This window comes from Prionailurus bengalensis, chromosome E3, assembly GCF_016509475.1.
Source record: "Prionailurus bengalensis isolate Pbe53 chromosome E3, Fcat_Pben_1.1_paternal_pri, whole genome shotgun sequence".
Classification (NCBI taxonomy): Eukaryota; Metazoa; Chordata; class Mammalia; order Carnivora; family Felidae; genus Prionailurus; species Prionailurus bengalensis.
The window spans coordinates 8,291,646-8,309,379 of record NC_057357.1 but is presented as its reverse complement, the minus strand read 5'-3'; the positions used below and the strand labels follow the sequence as shown (position 1 = coordinate 8,309,379).

The window sequence follows — 17,734 nt, the reverse complement described above, 5'->3', positions numbered from 1 at the left end:
TCGGGCTCTGTGCTGACAGCTCAGAGCCTGGAGCCTGCTTCAGATTCCGTGTTTCCTTCTCTCTCTGCCCCTCCCCTGCTCATGCTCTGTCTCTCTCTGTCTCAAAAATAAATAAAACATTTAAAAAGAAAAGAAAAGAATGGGAAACATTCATTCATTCAAGAAATGACTATTCCTCTAAGAAATATATATGAGTACCTAATTGTGGCCAGGGACCTGGGGATAGAGCAGTGAATGAAACAGACAAGAACGCCTGCCTTGGTGGAGCTGACATTCCAGCAGCAAGGCAGATGACAAACACAAACATGGGGATCTCCGGGGCACCTGGGTGGCTCGGTTGGTTGAGCATCTGGCTCTTGATTTCGGCTACGGCCATAATCTCGCGGTTGGTGGGTTTGAGCCCTGTGTTGGGCTCTGCGCTGGTATCACGGAGCCTGCTTGTGAGTCCTTCTCTGCCTCCCCCGTATTGCATGTGTGCATGCACTCTCTCTCTTTCAAAATAAATAAAACTTAAAAAAAGAAAAAAAAAAAAAGAGGCTCTCCAGTGGCAATAAGGACCAAGGAGAACAGACATGGAAGTGACCAGGAGTGACGGGGGAGGCTGCAATTTTAGATGGGCAGTCGGGAGAGCCTTGCTGAGAGGGTGACATGAATAAAGTCCCATGGAGGTGAGGGAGGGAACCATAAAGTGGGGAGAGAGCAAGATCAAAGAGGGGCTCAGAATGGTGACCAGGAGAGGCGGGGAAGCAGAGGCTGGCCTGCTTCCAGTGGGAAGGAATGAGGGTCTGACTTGCTCAGATCCTGCCCCTCTGCCCTCCACTCACCTCCAGCCTGCTCTGGGGTCCCTCCTCAACCCTGCTGTACTGGCTCCCAGTCTGCACACCCTGCTATGCCCCTGGTGCCAATTTCCCTCTCAGCACCCAGGCAGTCTCCCAGCCCCGCCTGGCCCTCAGAGCCCGGTTCTGCTTCCCTCCTAAATCCCAGCTGTGGGACAAGCACACGCACGCTCACGTCCACACACGTCCACACATGCGTTCTGTCCCGACCCCTCGCCCCTCCCCAGCCTCTGCTCTTCATTCCCCCGACTCCTGCGTCACTGCCCTGACCTGACCATGGAGAGGGGGCCAGGGACAGATGGGGGGGGCGGGTAGACACTGCCTGAGGAAAGGGAGGAGAGGAGGATTTCGGGCTGTGGGACCTGCTGCTTCCTTCGTAGCAACTTGTTGGAGGTGCCTACACCCCTGCCTTCAAGAAAGGAGGGGAGATGGGCCAGAAGGACCAGCCTCTTCTAGGTGTTGGGGCCTGCTGGACAGGGGCGGTGCTGGCTCATCCTCTAGGGCTTTTGGAGAGAGCCCTCTGATGGCAGCTTGGGAGAGAAGGTGCAGGAAAGGATCTTGGTCCACCCCACACCCAACCCCTGAGCTGAGGTAATCCTACTAGAGGGCAGAGGGTGCTTCGGGGGCCAACTTCAACCCAAATGCTCTTGGCTACTGCCCAGCAGGGTCCAGCTATCTGCCCATGACACCAGGGGACCCTGAAGAGCAGAGAGAAAACAGGAAGCTTCCCGGGGCTCCCCCCCCCCCTGCAATGCCCACCGCCCCCTGCCAGGGCCCCCTTCATCTGCCTCCCTGTGCTCTCCTAGCATGGCGCTGACCACTGCAGAGGATCTCCTCCCCAACCTCTGCAGTCAATCCCCACTAGCTTTCCCATTGAACAGCCTCTTCTGTGTCACTCCCCTGATCAGGAGCCTGCTATGGCTCCCAGTTGCCTCAGAACTAAGACTGCCTGTGTTCTGCCCTGTGTCTACCTTTCCAGCCTATTTTCCTACTTTGCTTATTCCTACTCCTTCCATCACATGAACTCAGATGCTTCCTGCCTTTTGCTCACTCTGTGCTTTCCACCTGGATCAACTTCTCACACTCTCTCTCCCCACATCGTTCTTCAAAGCCCAAGCCCAAGCCTTAAGCTCCTCTATGAAGCCTTCCCTGATCCCCCAGCAGGAAGCTGTCCCCTTCCTCGGTACTGCCATCATTTATGGATGTGGCTTAGGCCTCTTACTGGCTGGGCCAACATGCACAGCTTTCAAGATTGAGCACTGTACAACTCCAGAGGGTGCCACTCACAGACTTGCTGGGAATGGTACTCCCTGGAGTCATGCAGCACGGGTGACTTGATCATCAAAAAGAGCAAAGGACAGTGTATGGCAGGTCTGGCTCACTTTGGTACCCCCCGGGTACCCAGCATGTTGCCTCTTTACGGTTAAGTCTGGCTGGTATTAGGTAATCCCTCCACTCCAGACACCTCTGCCAGAGAATGGGAGACCTAGAGTGGGGAGGTGAGCCACTCATCCTCCGAGTGCTTGCTGGAGCCAGCCTGGACAACCTAGCTCTGGGATTGCAGGGGCCCGTGAGGCCTACATCCACTTCCTGAGCAGCAGCCACTGAGGCAGGATCTGAAAAGGGATGGGGTGACAAGGAGGATGGCGGGGGTGGAGGCAGGCTCTGTTCCATGGAGCCTTCCTGGCAGCCAATCCAGACTGAAAGTCCAAGGAGAAGCAAATTTACAGTTCCCCTGAACTGCCCCAGACCCCAAGGCAGCAGGAAGCCCCAGCTGCCTGGAGTCGTGTTGGGGACGAAGAGGGGGGCCTCCGGGCTTCTCTTCCATCCTCTTTGCAAGCAGTGGCTTCTCAGCTCTGCTGGAGAGTTCAACCAGTGGCCCAGAAGACGTTCTGTGCTGGGAAGTGAGGTGGCCAGGGACTGTGGAGGGTGCGGTGGGGAGGGCTTCCTGGCCCTTAGGGAGCTGGGAAGGGAGCAAGGATGCTGGAGAACAGATCCCCGCTGGAGAACCAGAGAAAGTCCTGTCCGAAGTCAGTTTGGGGAAACTGAGGCAAGGGTTGCTTTCTTGGCCATAAAATAGCCAGTAGAACCAGACATCCAGGTTTCTGCTCTCAACTAGCAGCTCTGTGGCCCAGTGGCTTCCAGGGGTTGTCCTGGAAACAAGGGAGCCCGGATTAGTGGCCTGATCTGCCACTTACCAGCAGCCCACTTGGACTAGTGACTGTACCTCTGAGCCTACGGATGGCGAAAATGATAGTGATTGCTTGCCAGAGCTCTCGTGAGATTATGTAACACCTCGAGCAGGGTAATCAATAAGTGCCGGCTGTTACTACTGCACTATCTCTGCTTTATTGTCCCTCCTACTTGTCCTCACTTGGGAGGCCTAGAGACCAAATCTCCAGCATATTCTCCAGACTTCCTCCACTGTTCCCTCTGGGGCGCTGGGCACAGGCTCAGGGCACCTCGTGTCTGGTGTTGTGTCTGCTATGCCAAGCAATTCACCGGAAGACGTCGTGAGAATGGAGAATAGTGGGTTGTGGATGTAGGTATCTTTGGGTGTGTATACTGATGGCACTTGGAGAAACTTGCCCCTGAACACAACCGAGTGAAACAGAGTCACTGTGGGAGTTGCAGGTGGGTTAAGAGGCAGATACCAAGACATGTCTCAAATGGGTCAGCCGGGGATTCCTTGCCCTGTCGGTGTGGGTCTCCTCCTAGGGGGGCCCAGAGAAACCCTAAGGATCTTGAACTGAATGAGGCCTTTGGGCTCACCCTAGACAAGCCCTGAAACATGATGGGCCACCTTTCTTGAACACTTGTCTCCTGAATCCCCCAAATGTTTGAGTCCTTGAAGGTGGGCTCCCAGGGCACCAATGCCTCCACCTCAAGCTCCAGAACGACCCCGGTTCAGTTTCTGTGGAAAGCGTCCGACGAATCCTAGGATCTGTAGCTCACTAGTATTGCTGAATATTCCTAAGCAACCTGTAATCTCCCAACCTGTAATCAGAAGACAGAGCTGCTAAGTTGACCAGAGTAATGTTCCTGTCCAAAAATAAGACTAGAAAATCCTAACTGAAGCAAAACATGACTGGCAATGTCAACACGAGTAGTTTTTTTCTCCCGTGTGAGGCCTTTGCAGGCGCTCGGTTGTGAGTACAGACGTTTCATTTTGTTGACGTGCGGCTCGGGGACTTTTTGAGGATTTGGTATGACCTCTACTGGGCGGTATTATAGGCGCTTTCTACTTAGAAGAATATAGGCCGAGACCTCAAGGGAAGTTTATAGAAAACTTAGACATACTCCTGCACATCCAAATATAGCAGATATTCTCCCAAGCTGTTCACGGTTCACTGAGAACCAACAAATATCAAGAACCTGTTGCTTGACCCCATAGGCATCCCCTGATCTGTATACAAGGGAGCCTCTCTGCTTCTGTCTTATTTCAGGAGCCGGCAAATAAGTTTAGTACTTTCGGGAAAGTATATTTTTCTTGCAGCCAACAAAATTCATTGACTCTGAACCGGAAAGGACCTAGGAGGTCCCATGAAAGTGAAGGCCCACCCTCTGCTTGCAGACTTCCAGTGGCAAGATATTTGATGTTTCTCAAGAGAGCGGAGGCTTGTTATAAAGCGGACAGCAAACTGTCCTTCTATACATCCATCCGTGTAGTCATTAGATATTTATTAGTTACTGGATCAGGCAATGAAATCACTTCTTCTCCTTGAGGTTATCTTACCAGTATGATCACTAACTCCCCTGATGACCCCACCTAGAGAACAGAACAAAGGAACACGCTTCGGAAACAATTAATGTTCTCTTATTACAAAAATGATAACGTGATCGCTGAAAATTAGAAAATATGGCTAAACCAAAACATAGGAGTTAAAAAGCACCCATAATGCCATTATGGCATTTCTTTTGCTGGACAAACTTCTAGTCATCCTTCCACATTCAAGTCAAAGATGACACCATTAAGGGGTGCCCGGGTGGCTCAATCTGTTAAGCGTCTGACTTTGGCTCAGGTCGTGAGTTTGAGCCCCGCGTTAGGCTCTGTGGTGACAGCTCGGAGTCTGGAGCCTGCTTCAGATTCTGTCTCCCTCTCTCTATTCCCCCTCCCCCACTCATGCTCTGTCTCTCTCTCTCTCTCTCAAGAATAAATAAAAAAAACATTAAAATTTTTTAACAAAAAGATGGACCATTAAGGCAGAGCCTTAAGTGGTCATATCCAGGCATCTTTCTTTGTGGGATCACCTTTGCCTCACCCCAAACCCTGGTGCAATTGGACCTCTGCTCCCTGAGAAACTACATTCATCACAGACTTTTCAACCACCTTCTCTAGAGGTTCGTGGGTTTAAGGAACACGCCATTCTTCCCCCAACTCCTGACCAAGCACCCTGCACTCAGCCCAGACTGAGTATGAGGACCTCCCCAGGAGGATCATCACCCAGTCCAAACCAGTTCATGTGTCCTTAGGGCCTGTCTTCTTCTCTGCCAGGCAAGCCACAAATGTAAAAGCCAACAGAACTAGTAACCCGGCCTTGTAAATCAAACACACAAATCCCCTTTCCACCCCCCTCCCTATGCCCACAGAGAGGCCCAAAACCGTTTCTTTGCAAAATGGCTCACATTAACAATAGTAGCTTTTCTGACTTGTGGAGCCTGTACTAAATGCCAGGGACGGCTCCCAGCACTATGCCAATTATTTGCCTTTTTAAATCTGTCTCACTCCCTATTGACTTTATAGGACCAGTTTCACCCTCTCTGGGAGGCGGGATGCTTAACAGATCCCTGCAACTAGTGACTGCTCAATAATGCTATGGGTGATGAGCAAATGTCTACACCCTCCTCCAAAATAAGGCATTTCAATTCTGGCCTCTGGGGATCTGCTTTTGAAGTAAGAGGTCATTTTGAATGCATGGTGGCCTCTGCAGCTGTTGAGTAAAAAGAAGGGAGGGGAACCCCACTGGGACACACCTTCTGCCCCACCCCCTTCCCTTTTCCCAAACTCTGATGGAAGATGCTTCAGCCAACAGAAGGAAGCGGAAGAGAGGTCTTGGTTGGCCTCCCTACAGGAGGGATCTGGAGTGCCCTGCCCTGCCCTGCCCACGGTGCATGGACTCTAGCAGATGCAGGAGCCTCCCCCACGCCCCCTACCTCCCCACACACTAAAGGGCACGCTCCAGGACCCGCTCTTCCTTCAGCAGCAATGTCTAGGAGCTGTTTCTGCAGACCTGCCACTGAGGGAAGCCCCATTGGCAAGCAGTGAGAGGACTTGGAGTAGAAACAACAAATAGGCTGGGAGAGGTAGCTGCCAAAACAAACCAAATGCAAAAGGGCTGCTTGCCACCACCTCAGCTGGGCCTGGGCCAGGAGCAAAGAGAGATGAGAACACATACGTGCAGAGAGACACATAGTTCCAGCAAGCTCCCTATTCTGCTCCTGGGGGGCTCCAGGGCAAGGGAGCCTTGCAGTCAAGGCTGATAGGGGGACAAGGTGGGTGGCTATGGAGTGGGGTGGGGGTGGGGGACCTGAAAGAAATGTCTCTGGTCTTGTCTCCCTTAAGTCTCCCCAGTGCCCCCTGCTTTCTAGCCACCGAGTCCCACGAAACACGCTGCCTATTCATGACTCCCCTTTGTGCATGCTGACCCCCCTGCCAAAGATGTCTGTCCTCTCCTCTCTTTTGCCTGGCAAACTCCTATTCATCCTTCAATACCCAAGTCAACAGTGAAACCATTTTAGACTCCAGCAGGAAGCTAGCCATTTCATTCTCTACATTCCCAACTCATGGCTACTCTTACATCTTACATAACTCACCTTCTCACTCATTCACAAATTTGTGTATCTACCTTCCCAGTTAAATGAGGGGCTCCTTGAAGGCAGGGGTTTTTGTACTGATTTTGTATCCCAGGGCCCAACCCAGGCTTTGGCTCACAGTAGGCACTCAGCACGTTTGTTGGAATGAAGCACTGGTCTGGTAAGGAGTCTGCTTGCCCGAGTTGCTGGCAGTCAATCACCTGGCATCAAAGTCCCTCAACAGGAATATCCAGGCCAGAGGGAGGGTTTTTGAGAAATGAGAAGCCTTATTTTCAGAACCCCAAACCAAACCGCCTTCAGGCAAATTAGAGTAAAACCTCTGTTACTTTTAGGTCAGAGGCTTTCCAACTCTTGTGACTTCGATCTATGGTAAAAAACACAATTTATATCATAAGTAGCACATGTGTAACTCTACACCTACCCCTAACTGGAAAGGCACTAACAAAACACCGGTTCAGTGGCTTTTTTTTAATAGAAAAAGAAAAAAAAAAAAAAAACTTTCTAAATGGCTCCGACCCAGTGAACTGATTTCAAGACCCACAAATGGATCACCACCCACTTTGATAAACATTGCTTTCAGTGACTCCAGCTTGATAAACATGAGAAATCAGATCCTCTTACAAACACCCAAACAAAAATTACTGATTACCTGTGTGCCCAGTAATTCAGGGAGGAAGCTCTCCTTTCCCACTGGAGCAGCCCGTCAAGAAGGGTCTAAAGGGCTCTGGACCACAACTGCTTGGAACCACCCGGGCCCCACAGGACTGGGAATCAAATGAAACAGTCCCTATCATAGAGTCTGACACAGGGAAGGCCCACGGTTTTTGTTTGCTCCCTTCATCCTTAAATTCTCACCTTTCCTGTCTCGGGAACCACCACCAGAAAGCCCGATGCTTCTTGAGTACACAACCATCCTGCTGCACTTTAAGCAGGCAAGATGGAACACCTCATCCCTCGGCCTTCCTCTGAGAGTACACAAAATGTTAAAGCAAACACTGGGATTCTCCGGTTTTTGCATTGCACTACAGTTTGTTTTCTTACACAGTCTGTAATACTATCTACGCTCTCTGTAAAGGCAGAAAACACTTGGGGTCCCCTCCTGTACCTAAATACTTGTAAAGTTTCCTACTCTCCCTTTCCAGGCACACACAGAATTTACACAGGGGAGAGCCAGCCGCAGTGGGGTAGCTGCATACTAACACAACTTGGTATTTTTTATTGTCGATGACAAAGCTTACAGACCACAAAGACGGTAAGACCCACGGCTTGGGCCCAACAAGAGACAATACTCTTTCCCTCAGTTCAGAGTCCTCTGGGCTGTAAGGGAAACAGGCTTTCTCTTACGCGGCTCTGGTAGGAGGTCCATGGCCACATTCAGTACAAGGAGAGCCACATCTGAGCCTAGCTACCTGGGGGTAGGTGGGCAACGCCGTCCTCATTTGGATTACTTGGGTGTAACCCTGAAAACACGGATGTGGATGGCCGAGTTGTTGCGGATGCGGGTCAGCGGCTCTCGGGTATCAGTCTCTGGTTCCAGCTCATCGACGAGCTCCACGGTGGAGGTATTGGCAGCCACCTGCAAGGACCCGAAGCTGCCCGCCTGAAGCTGTAGAGCAATGTTGATGGCACGGTTGATGGCCAGGCCCAAGCCATGAATGTAGATCTCACTGCATGAGTTCTGACCCCGAGCCCCTCCGTCCAGAAGCTTTTGGCAGCGGGCCAGCTGGGCTTTAAAGTCAGTCTTCATGTTGACGTAAATGTCATTGGGTCTCCGGGGCAGGCGGTGGGGGAGCCGCTTCCGAAGGGTATACTCCACCGGGTCCAGCTCAGCCTCGACGGCCCCGCGGGGCTCTCGATTTTCCGCCATGCTGTGCGCCCTGACGCGGGGAGGGAGATCAGAGAAAGGTGACAAGCGACTTCGCTTTCTTCCCTACCCCGTTTCTAGCCCAAAGGGTGCAGACAGGAGGGGGCGCACTCAACGCCCCTCTTCCCTTCCAGCCTCAGTCCCCTCCCACTCACTTCGGACTTGCGTATCTCCCTCACCCCCAGTTCCTATTCATCCAGGACATCTCCCCCACCCTCAGGTCCCTCCACAGCCCCCTTCCCCCGCGCCTACACTCTCCAGTCCACAGTGCTCTCCCAGAGCACGCGGCCCACTCCCGGCCGAACCACTCAAGTTTGCGTCGACCCGCCCGGGCTGAGGGCGCGGCCCGCGACCCACAAGCCCCAGGACGAGAAGGAAAGCCGCGCGTAACAGGATCGCGAGATCGCAGGCACCCTGGCGGCTCCCGGCTCCTGAAAGGGCTGCCAAGTGCGCACGCGCGCCCCGCCCCCCGAGGCCCGGCCCGCGTGATCCACGAATCGCTTTCCCGGCCTCCGTTCTCCCCGCCCCTTCGGGCGCTCGCGCAACCGCGCGACGTGTTTAAGTAACGCGAGAGATCTGAGAGACGGGCTCTACCACGTGTACGCCACGCAAGCTGAGCGCGGATGCGGGGGGCATGTATTAAGTCAAATCCCGGGAGAGTCAGCTTTCCTAGGCCAGTCCAAGTTCCTGGCCCACGAACGGGATCTTAGAGGGGAGACAGGAGGCTGTTCTAAGGACGTGGAGGATTTGGGGTAGGGGACTGCCAAAGACCAAAAAAGGGCTGCGAGTTCAAGAGAACCTGAAGGGGACTGAAGGCAAGTCTGGACTCCCGCGTTCATCGCGGTTTCTCTGGTCAGAGGAGGCGCGGCAGAGTTGGCAGAACTGACCCCCCCGCCCAAGGCCCCTGATGCCCAGAGACTTGAGTAGGGGATTGAGTGGCGAGGTCGGGCCCCGGGCAGAAAAAGCCACCTCTGGACTCCCCAGTAGATCTGTCCCTTTTCCCTATCACTTGCAAGGGCTGACCCCAAAGTCAGCCCTTGGAGACCCAAGCTACGAGACGTAGGCCCAGCCTTCACGGCTCCCCGGGAGCATGCTGACCGACCCACACCTCTCAACCTTTGCCCGCCAGTTCATCGTCCTCTGTCCACCCCCACTCCCGCCCCCAGCAGGGACGTGCACCCCCTGGTGGGCAGGGCGAGGCAGCGCCTGCGGGTTCCTGGCTCCCTATGGCAGTAGGGAGGGGTTTCCTCTGCCCAGATTGGTATCGTTTCTGGAGAGTTCTCTTCAAAAAGGAGTTAGACCTGCATTGGGAACCTAGAGCTATTCTCTGCTTGAGTCGCCCCAACACTTAAATAAGGATGATAATTCGTGTTCTGCCACTGGGAAACCCAAAATAACCTTGTAAACTTAAGCCTACGCATGTGAGTTGGCATTTTATGACCCCATTTGACTGCAGGTTGGAAAGAGGTCAGGTTCTTGAGAACTTTTCTCCCAGCATCATTCAAATCCTGTAGTTCTCCCTTTAGTTTCAGATTTTCATTAATCACAAGTTTGGGGGTTTATGTGGCGTGAGGAGGAAAGGCTATTCTGCCTCAAAAGTGACATCTGAGCTGAGTTTTGATGGATAAACTGTTTTTCAAGGAACCAAGGAGTATTCTGGAAACACTGAATGGTATTTTGAAAAGAATGGAAGCGTAATCTAAGCTTCCACTTCAAGGAACTAGAAAATGAGCCAAATAAAGCCAAAGGAAAAAGAAGTGAGGAAATAATAAAAGAATAAAAATCAAACTGAACACAAAAACAATAAAGAAACTCCAAAGAAAAGCTAGTTCTCTGAAAAGATCGATAAAGTTGATAAGCATGTAGCAAGACTGACAAGTCAGAACCAGAGAAGGAAAACTGGTGCCTGGCTGGCTCAGTCAGTAGAACATGCATGCAACTCTTGATCATGGGGTTGTAAGTCTGAGCCGCAGGTTCGGTGTAGAGATTACTTGGAGATAAAATCTTAAAAAAAAAAAATTAAATTATGATTACTAGAAATGAAAGTGGGGATAGCACTAAAGATAGCCTCATATGCAAAAGATACTTAGAGAATAATACAGGCATGCCTTGGAGATATTGTGGGTTCAGTTCCAGACCACTGCAGTAAAGTGAATATCACAGTAAAGTGAGCCAAATAAATTTTTTGGTTTCCCAGTACATATAAAAGTTATATTTACATCATAGTCTATTAAGTAGTCTATTAAGTTTGCAATGGCATTATATCTTTTTTTTAAAAGCATGTATCTTAATTTAAAAATACTTTGTTGAAAACATAAATATATTTTACTGATGGGGCACCTGGGTGGCTCAGTCATTTAAGTGTCCAACTTTGGCACAGGTCATGATCTCATGGTTGGTGAGTTTGAGCCCCAAGTCGGGCTCTGTGCTCATAGCACAGAGCCTGCTTGGGATTCTCTCCCTCCCTCTCTCTCTGTCCCTCCCCTGCCCTCTCTCTCTCTCTCTCTCTCTCTCAAAAATAAATAAACAAACATTAAAAAATACTTTACTGCTGAAAAATGCTAACCATCATCAGCTCTCAGTGAGTTGTGATCACGATTACAGATCATAACAAATATAATGAAGTTTGAAATATGAGCCACAGACACAGGCTTGAGCAAATGCTATTGGAAAAGTGGTGCCAAGAGACAGGGTTGCCACAAACCTCCAGTCTGTCAAAAGTGCAGTAAAACAGGGTATCCTTGTACAAGCAACTCGCTATACACAAATTCAACAACTTAGATGAAATGGACCAACTTCCTAGAAAACCACAACCTATGGAACTTACAGGAGATGAAATAGATCATCTGAATAGTCCTGTGGCTACTGAAGTAACTACATTCGTAGTTTTAAAAAACCTTTAGAAAAAGAAACATCTAGGTGCACATAGTTTCCCTGGTGAATTCTACCAAATTCTACACAATCTCTTCTCTACAGAAGAGGAAGGAACACTTTCTAACTAATTTTATGAGGCCAAAACCAAAGATTATACAAAGAAAACTACGGACCAATATTTCTCATGATAAAAGGTGAAAAAATCCTCAACAAAATTCTAGGAAACTGAATCCAACAGTATATAAAAAGAATGATAAGCCATGACCAAGTAGAATTTACTCCAAAGATGCCAGACTGGCTCAAAAAATAGAAAATCAATCACTACCATTTACCAGGCTAAAGAAGAAAATGTATATGATCATATCAGTCAATGCAGAAAAAAACATTTAACATAATTTAGTATCCATTTATGAGAAAAACTGTCAGCAAAAAAAGAATAGAAGGGAGCCACCTGGCTGGCTCAGTTGGTGGAGTGAGGACTCCTGATTTCAGGGTTGTGAGTTCCAGCCCCACATTGGGTGTAGAGATTACTTTAAAAATAAAAATCATAAAATAACAGAAGGAACTTCCTCAACTTGTTAACGAGCATCTACAGAAACTCTACAGCTGGCTACAATCATATTTAATGACATAAGACAGATGTAAGACAGTTTTCTCTTAAAATCCGGAACAAGGCAAGGATGTCTTCTCTAACCACCCTCACTATTGAAGTCCCACCCAGTGCAATAAGGCAAGAAAAGGATACAGTGTAATAAAGCAAAGAAAAGATTGGAAAGGAAGAAATAAAATTCTCTATTTGCCGGTAACATACATGACTATTGGAAACTGAAATTTAAAACAGTACCGTTACAATCCAGAGAGAGGGGGATCAGGAGTGAGGGAAGTAGAAGGAGAAAGAAATATTTAGGTATAAGTCTGATAAACACGCAAAGAATATGTATGCTAAAAACTACAAAATCCTGATGAAGAACTCAAAGATCTAAATTAACAGATGTCCATGTATTAAAACACTGAACATAGTAAAGATATCAATTCTCTCCAAACTGAACTCTAGGTTTAAGGCAATTCCTATGAAAATCCTAGCAAGAATTTTGTAGATCTAACCAACTTCACTGTAAAGTTAACACGCAAGGGCAAAGCAAGGTAAAGCAATTTTGAAAGAGTTGGAATCACAATACCTTATTTTAAGACTTACTACAGTATCAAGACAGTGTAGTATCTGCCAAGGGATAGACACACAAATCAATGAAATGGACTAGAGGGTTGCCTGGGTGGCTCAGTTGGTTAAGCGCCCGACTAATGATGTCAGCCCAGGTCATGATCTCACAGTTTGTGAGCTTGGGCCCGCATCAGGCTCTGTGCTGACAGTGTGGAGCCTGCTTGGGATTCTCTCTTTCCCCCCCCCCTCTCTCTGCCCCTATCCCGCTTGCTCTCTCTCTCTCTCAAAATAAGTAAATAAACCTAAAAGACATTTTTAAAAGATGGAATAGAGAATCCAGAAATTGATTCTCACAAATACAGCCAGACAAAGGTGCAAAAGCAGTTGAAGGAGAAAAGAATAAAGAATTGAACCTTGGGGCACCTGGGTGGCTCAGTCAGTTAAGTGTCCGACTAACGATTTCAGCCCAGGTCATGATCTCACGGTTCAAGAATGGGAGCCCCACATTGGGCTCTGGGCTGAGAGCCCAGAGCCTGGTATGGATCCTCTGTCTCCCTCCATCTCTGCCCTTCCCTCATGCTCGCTCTCTCGCGTGCTCTTTCTCTCTCTCTCTTTAAAAAATAAACATGAAAGAAAGAAAGAAAGAAAGAAAGAAAGAAAGAAAGAAAGAAAGAAAGAAAGAAAGAAAGAAAGAAAGAAAGAAAGAAAGAATGGGGCGTCTGGGTGGCTCAGTCGGTTGAGCGTCCAACTTCGGCTCAGGTCATGATCTCGCGGTCTGTGAGTTCGAGCCCCGTGTCGGGCTCTGTGCTGACAGCTCAGAAACTGGAGCCTGCTTCGGATTCTGTGTCTCCCTCTCTCTCTGCCCCTCCCCTGCTTGTACTCTCTCTCTCTCTCTTTCACAAAAATAAATAAAACATTAAAAAAAATTTTTTTTAATTAACTTTAACCCTGTGAAAGATCACGTTAGTAGAATGAAAAGAGAAGCCATCCATCGACTGGGAGAAAATATTTGCAAATTACATATCAGACAAAGGATTCGTATCCAGAATAAACTCTCTAAATTCCAGAGTCAGAAAACAAACAACCCAATTAGAAAATGGGCAAAAGTCTTGAACTGACGCTTAGGTAAAGATGGTGTAAGGGTGGCAAATATGCACATAAAATATACAAAGTTGTTAACCGTTGAGGAAACTCAAATTAAAACCATGATGAGGCACCACCACACATCTATCAGAACGTCTAAAAGAAAAAAATCTTACCAACCAAGTATTCACAAGAAAGCAGGGAAACTGGATGTCTCACACACTGCTTGTGGGAACGAGAAATGGTCTAGCCACTCTGCAAAAGAGTTGGGCAGTTTCTTCTAAAACGAACCATACAGGGGCACCTGGGTGGCTCAGTCGGTTGAGCTCAGGTCATGATTGGTCACCTGGTTGGCTCAGGTCATGATCTCACAGTCTGTGAGTTCGAGCCCCGCATCGGGCTCTGTGCTGATAGCTCGAAGCCTGGAGCCTGCTTCGGATTCTGTCTCTTCCTCTCTCTCCCTCTCTCTGTCTTTCTCTCCCTTCTCTCTCTCTCTCAAAACTAAATAAGCTTTAAACATAAATAAGTAAATTTTTAAAAATAAAAAATAAAAATAAAATAAAAATAAAATGAACCATATATACGCTTAGCCTATGACCCAGCAACAACACTCAAAGGCATTTAAAAACCTGTTCACTGGGGCGCCTGGGTGGCTCAGTCGGTTAAGCATCTGACTTCGGCTCAGGTCATGATCTCGTGGTCCGTGGGTTCGAGCCCTGCGTCGGGCTCTGTGCTGACAGCTCAGAGCCTGGAGCCTGTTTCAGATTCTGTGTCTCCCTCTTTCTCTGACCCTCCCCTGTTCATGCTCTCTCTCTGTCTCAATAATAAATAAATGTTAAAAAACCAATGTCCATAGCCGCTTTATTTGTAGCAGCTCCAAACTGGAAATAACCCAGGTGTCTTTCGACGGGTCAATGGTCAAACAAACTTCTCAGCAGTAACAAGTGGATCAAGACTTGATAGGCTGTTGGAATACTAGTTACATCACAGAATTCTGTGCTAAGCCGCTCACAGTTTCGTGTGGAAGATGAACAAAATGGTGAGACCAGTGCTAAATGGGGAGCATGTACAGGGTTCGGTGGGGCCCCCAGGAAGAAAGAACAGCCAATGTGACCTGGAGGAGATCCAAGGTTTTCCAAAGGAAGCAGTGGCTAAGCTGAGATAGGAATGTCTAGCATTGGGGCTCATAGCCTGTGCAGTCCCTCCCATTACAATGGATAGGTCTGGAAAGACTGAGCATTGTGTTAAGGAAGAAGGAAGGAACCACAAAGGATGCAGAAGGAGCAGCTGGTGAGGTAGGAAGAAAAACCAGGGAGTATGGTGTCCTGGAAATTATGGAAGGAAAGCATTTCCTGGAGGAGGGAGTGATCAGCTGTGTCTATGCTGCTGACAGGCCGCATAAGATAATGGTCCAGTGGGGGTACCTGGGTGGCTCAATCCATTAAGCATCAGACTTTGGCTTGGGTCATGATCTCATGATTCGTGAGTTCGAGCCCTGCTTTGGGTTAGTGCCTTTTCCCTCTCTGCCCCTCATGAGATTCTCTCTCTGCCCCCTCTCACTTGCACCCTCTCTCAAAAAAAAAAAAAAAAAAAAAAGATAATGGACCAGTGGGTTCAGCAACGAGTAGGTCATTCGTAACTTGAGACACTAAGACAAAATCTTAGATCGTGGCAGAAAATAATTCTGAATGCAATAAATTCATTTTGAGGCCCATTTTGTCTGACAATTAACAATAAATAGTTTATGAACGATCACTCCATTACTCAGGATATGTGTCTTTTCATGGGATCTAAAATGTGGTTTCTGAACTCTGACATCCAGATAAATATAAAGGTTCATGATTTATGTGGGTGAGGCCAGGCACCGTAAGAAACTGATGTGACATTAAGATGGTCCTTATCTTTTTTGCGTTTCATTGAAGGTAATCACTACAGAGGAATCTGCCATTTGGAAAAAGGGCAGAACTTGGCTCTTTAAACTTATCTGGCACCTCCCTTTCATCTCGATTAATCATCTCGCCAAATCTCTTTCTTTACTTCAAAAGCAATTTAAAACAACATAGACCAAGGCATTTTACACCATAGCACCTGAATAAACAAAAACATTTTAGGTCTAAGTGATTTTTTTGTAATTTTCTCTTTCATTCTGTATGGGAGATACACAATTCTGATTTCAGTTTCTTTTCTCAAAGAGGGTGCTTAACAGATTCAAATTCCCATGTCTTCAGCGGCAGCAGCCAGAGCGTTTTCCCCAACTTTACAGCTGGAGGAGATTACTTGGCTACAGTCACAAGTTGGAACACAAGGAACCTTTGGTGATCACTCCAATCTTGGACTCTGGAGTCTAGTCTGTGCTCCTTGCCAGGCTGCATCTAGTGGGTGCTACTCTATAATCAAACACTTTTTTTTTTAAAGTTACTTATTTTGAGAGAGAGAATCCCAAGAAGGTTCCACATTGTCAGCACAGAGCCCAACACAGGGCTTGATCCACAAAGCATGAGATCACAACCTAGCTGAAATCAAGAATCCGATGCTTAACCCACTGAGCCACCCTGGCGCCCTGATCAAATACATTTTTATGGTAGCATTCAAAGCATTCAGCTGAAGTTCTGCTTTTCTTCTTACCCATCTACTCTTCTCCCATCAGCCTAGATTGCGGCTATTATAAAGCTGACCCCCACTTTTCCTAAATCCTGCCTTTCTTCCAGCTCAGCACAGCTGAGTCCACAGAGCTACAGTCCCTACAGCTACCAGTCGACAGAGGTCCCTCTTTTCCCTTGTACCATGTCTCCACCAAAATTTGCAATCTCACGTTGCTAATTAACCAAACACGCTAAGGCTTTACTCATTCCGAGATTAGGCTGCTGGGAACTTCAACCATCCAGGACACAATCTAGAAAAGTTAAAAAACAAACAAAAAGCAAGGACAACAGCTTTTGAGTTAAGAAAAAACAACTGTTATAAAAAAGCTGATGAACTTTAGGTAATAAGTTCTCACCCAAGCTTAGATTCTGTTGATACATTTTATACAGTGTTAACAATCAGAATATTGTGGACCCTGTGGAACCAGAAGCCCCTACCAGCTAACACCGGTGGAGTACCTGCCCTGTGCCAAGCACTGTGTTAAGTACTTTACCCCACAATCCAGAGATGGAAGAGATATTTCCAAGGCCACAGGCAGTAATGAATGAAACCCACACGGGAGCCCTTGCTCTAAAATAATTCCACTTTCCAGCCTGGGAGCAAGCAGCTAGACTGGCAGCTCTAAGAAATCCTGACTGCAAGAAAGTCAAGGGAACGGAAAAAAGCAGACACTAAAACTACAAGTGCACAGAAGCCTGGGGAATGCTCAGTGCAGGAACAAAGGGCCTTCTGGTAGCTCCTGAGGTCTGTGTTCCATTATGGCACAACACAAGGGACTCAAGTTCTAAGTCTGACTTTACTTCTCCATATCCTAAGCATTACATTGTGTTTGGTAACAGCTATTATAGGAAGCTGGAAAGCAAAGTATACATTCTGGAATAACTGGGAAAAAAAAAAAGGTGAAAACACCAGAACACTTGTTCATCCTGAAAAGTTCAAGGATTCTGGAAAACCCCTTTTTTAAACAAAGGAGGTGTCAATCTACTACTCGCATTTGCATAGTAATTTCTCTCTTTTCACAGCCTTTCATATTCACCTATTTTAATTGTTTCAGCACTCCGGGAAGGAAGTGGAGTGAGGGTCAGGGGTGGGGCGGAGAACTGCAATAATACCTGACTGCAAACGAGAAACCGAGGCCCGAAGGTATCAAATGCTTCCCCCGAAGTCTATAAGCTAGTCAGTGGCGGCGCCAGATAGAAACTCTAGGTCTCACCAGCCAGTGCTGCTTCGGACAGTTTCCAAGTGATTAGTTCCTCACTTATTTCATATATCCCAGAACGTCTGAGTGAACACACATCTGGATTAAAAGTTGTCTCCTTCAATCCAGGCGGGCTTCCCGGAGGAAGCCGACTGGCGAAACTCAGAGCCCTGAGATGCCACCTGCGGCGGCCTCCGTCGCGACGGTCACGCGTCACTTGCCTAGGGGCAGCCGGGGAGCGCCCCGGGGACCCCCCACCCCCG

The 17,734-nt window shown here is 48.2% G+C and overlaps 1 protein-coding gene across 3 annotated transcripts; it reads right to left on the bottom strand.

Annotated features, from left to right (window-relative positions):
• Positions 1-7,830: 7,830 nt before the first annotated feature.
• On the bottom strand, positions 7,831-17,727 carry POP7 (POP7 homolog, ribonuclease P/MRP subunit). Of its 3 annotated transcripts, none has more exons than XM_043559731.1 (2): positions 17,487-17,727; positions 7,831-8,527 (listed from the first exon to the last, which is right to left on the bottom strand). In XM_043559731.1, the coding sequence occupies exon 2, from the start codon at positions 8,515-8,517 to the stop codon at positions 8,095-8,097; it is 423 nt and encodes a 140-aa protein (XP_043415666.1). In that variant the 5' UTR covers positions 8,518-8,527; positions 17,487-17,727; the 3' UTR covers positions 7,831-8,094. The 3 variants fall into 3 exon arrangements, with proteins under 3 accessions (XP_043415666.1, XP_043415667.1, XP_043415665.1); XM_043559732.1 differs by lacking the exon at positions 17,487-17,727 and adding an exon at positions 17,386-17,407; XM_043559730.1 differs by lacking the exon at positions 17,487-17,727 and adding an exon at positions 8,767-8,962.
• Between the last annotated feature and the right edge of the window lie 7 nt (positions 17,728-17,734).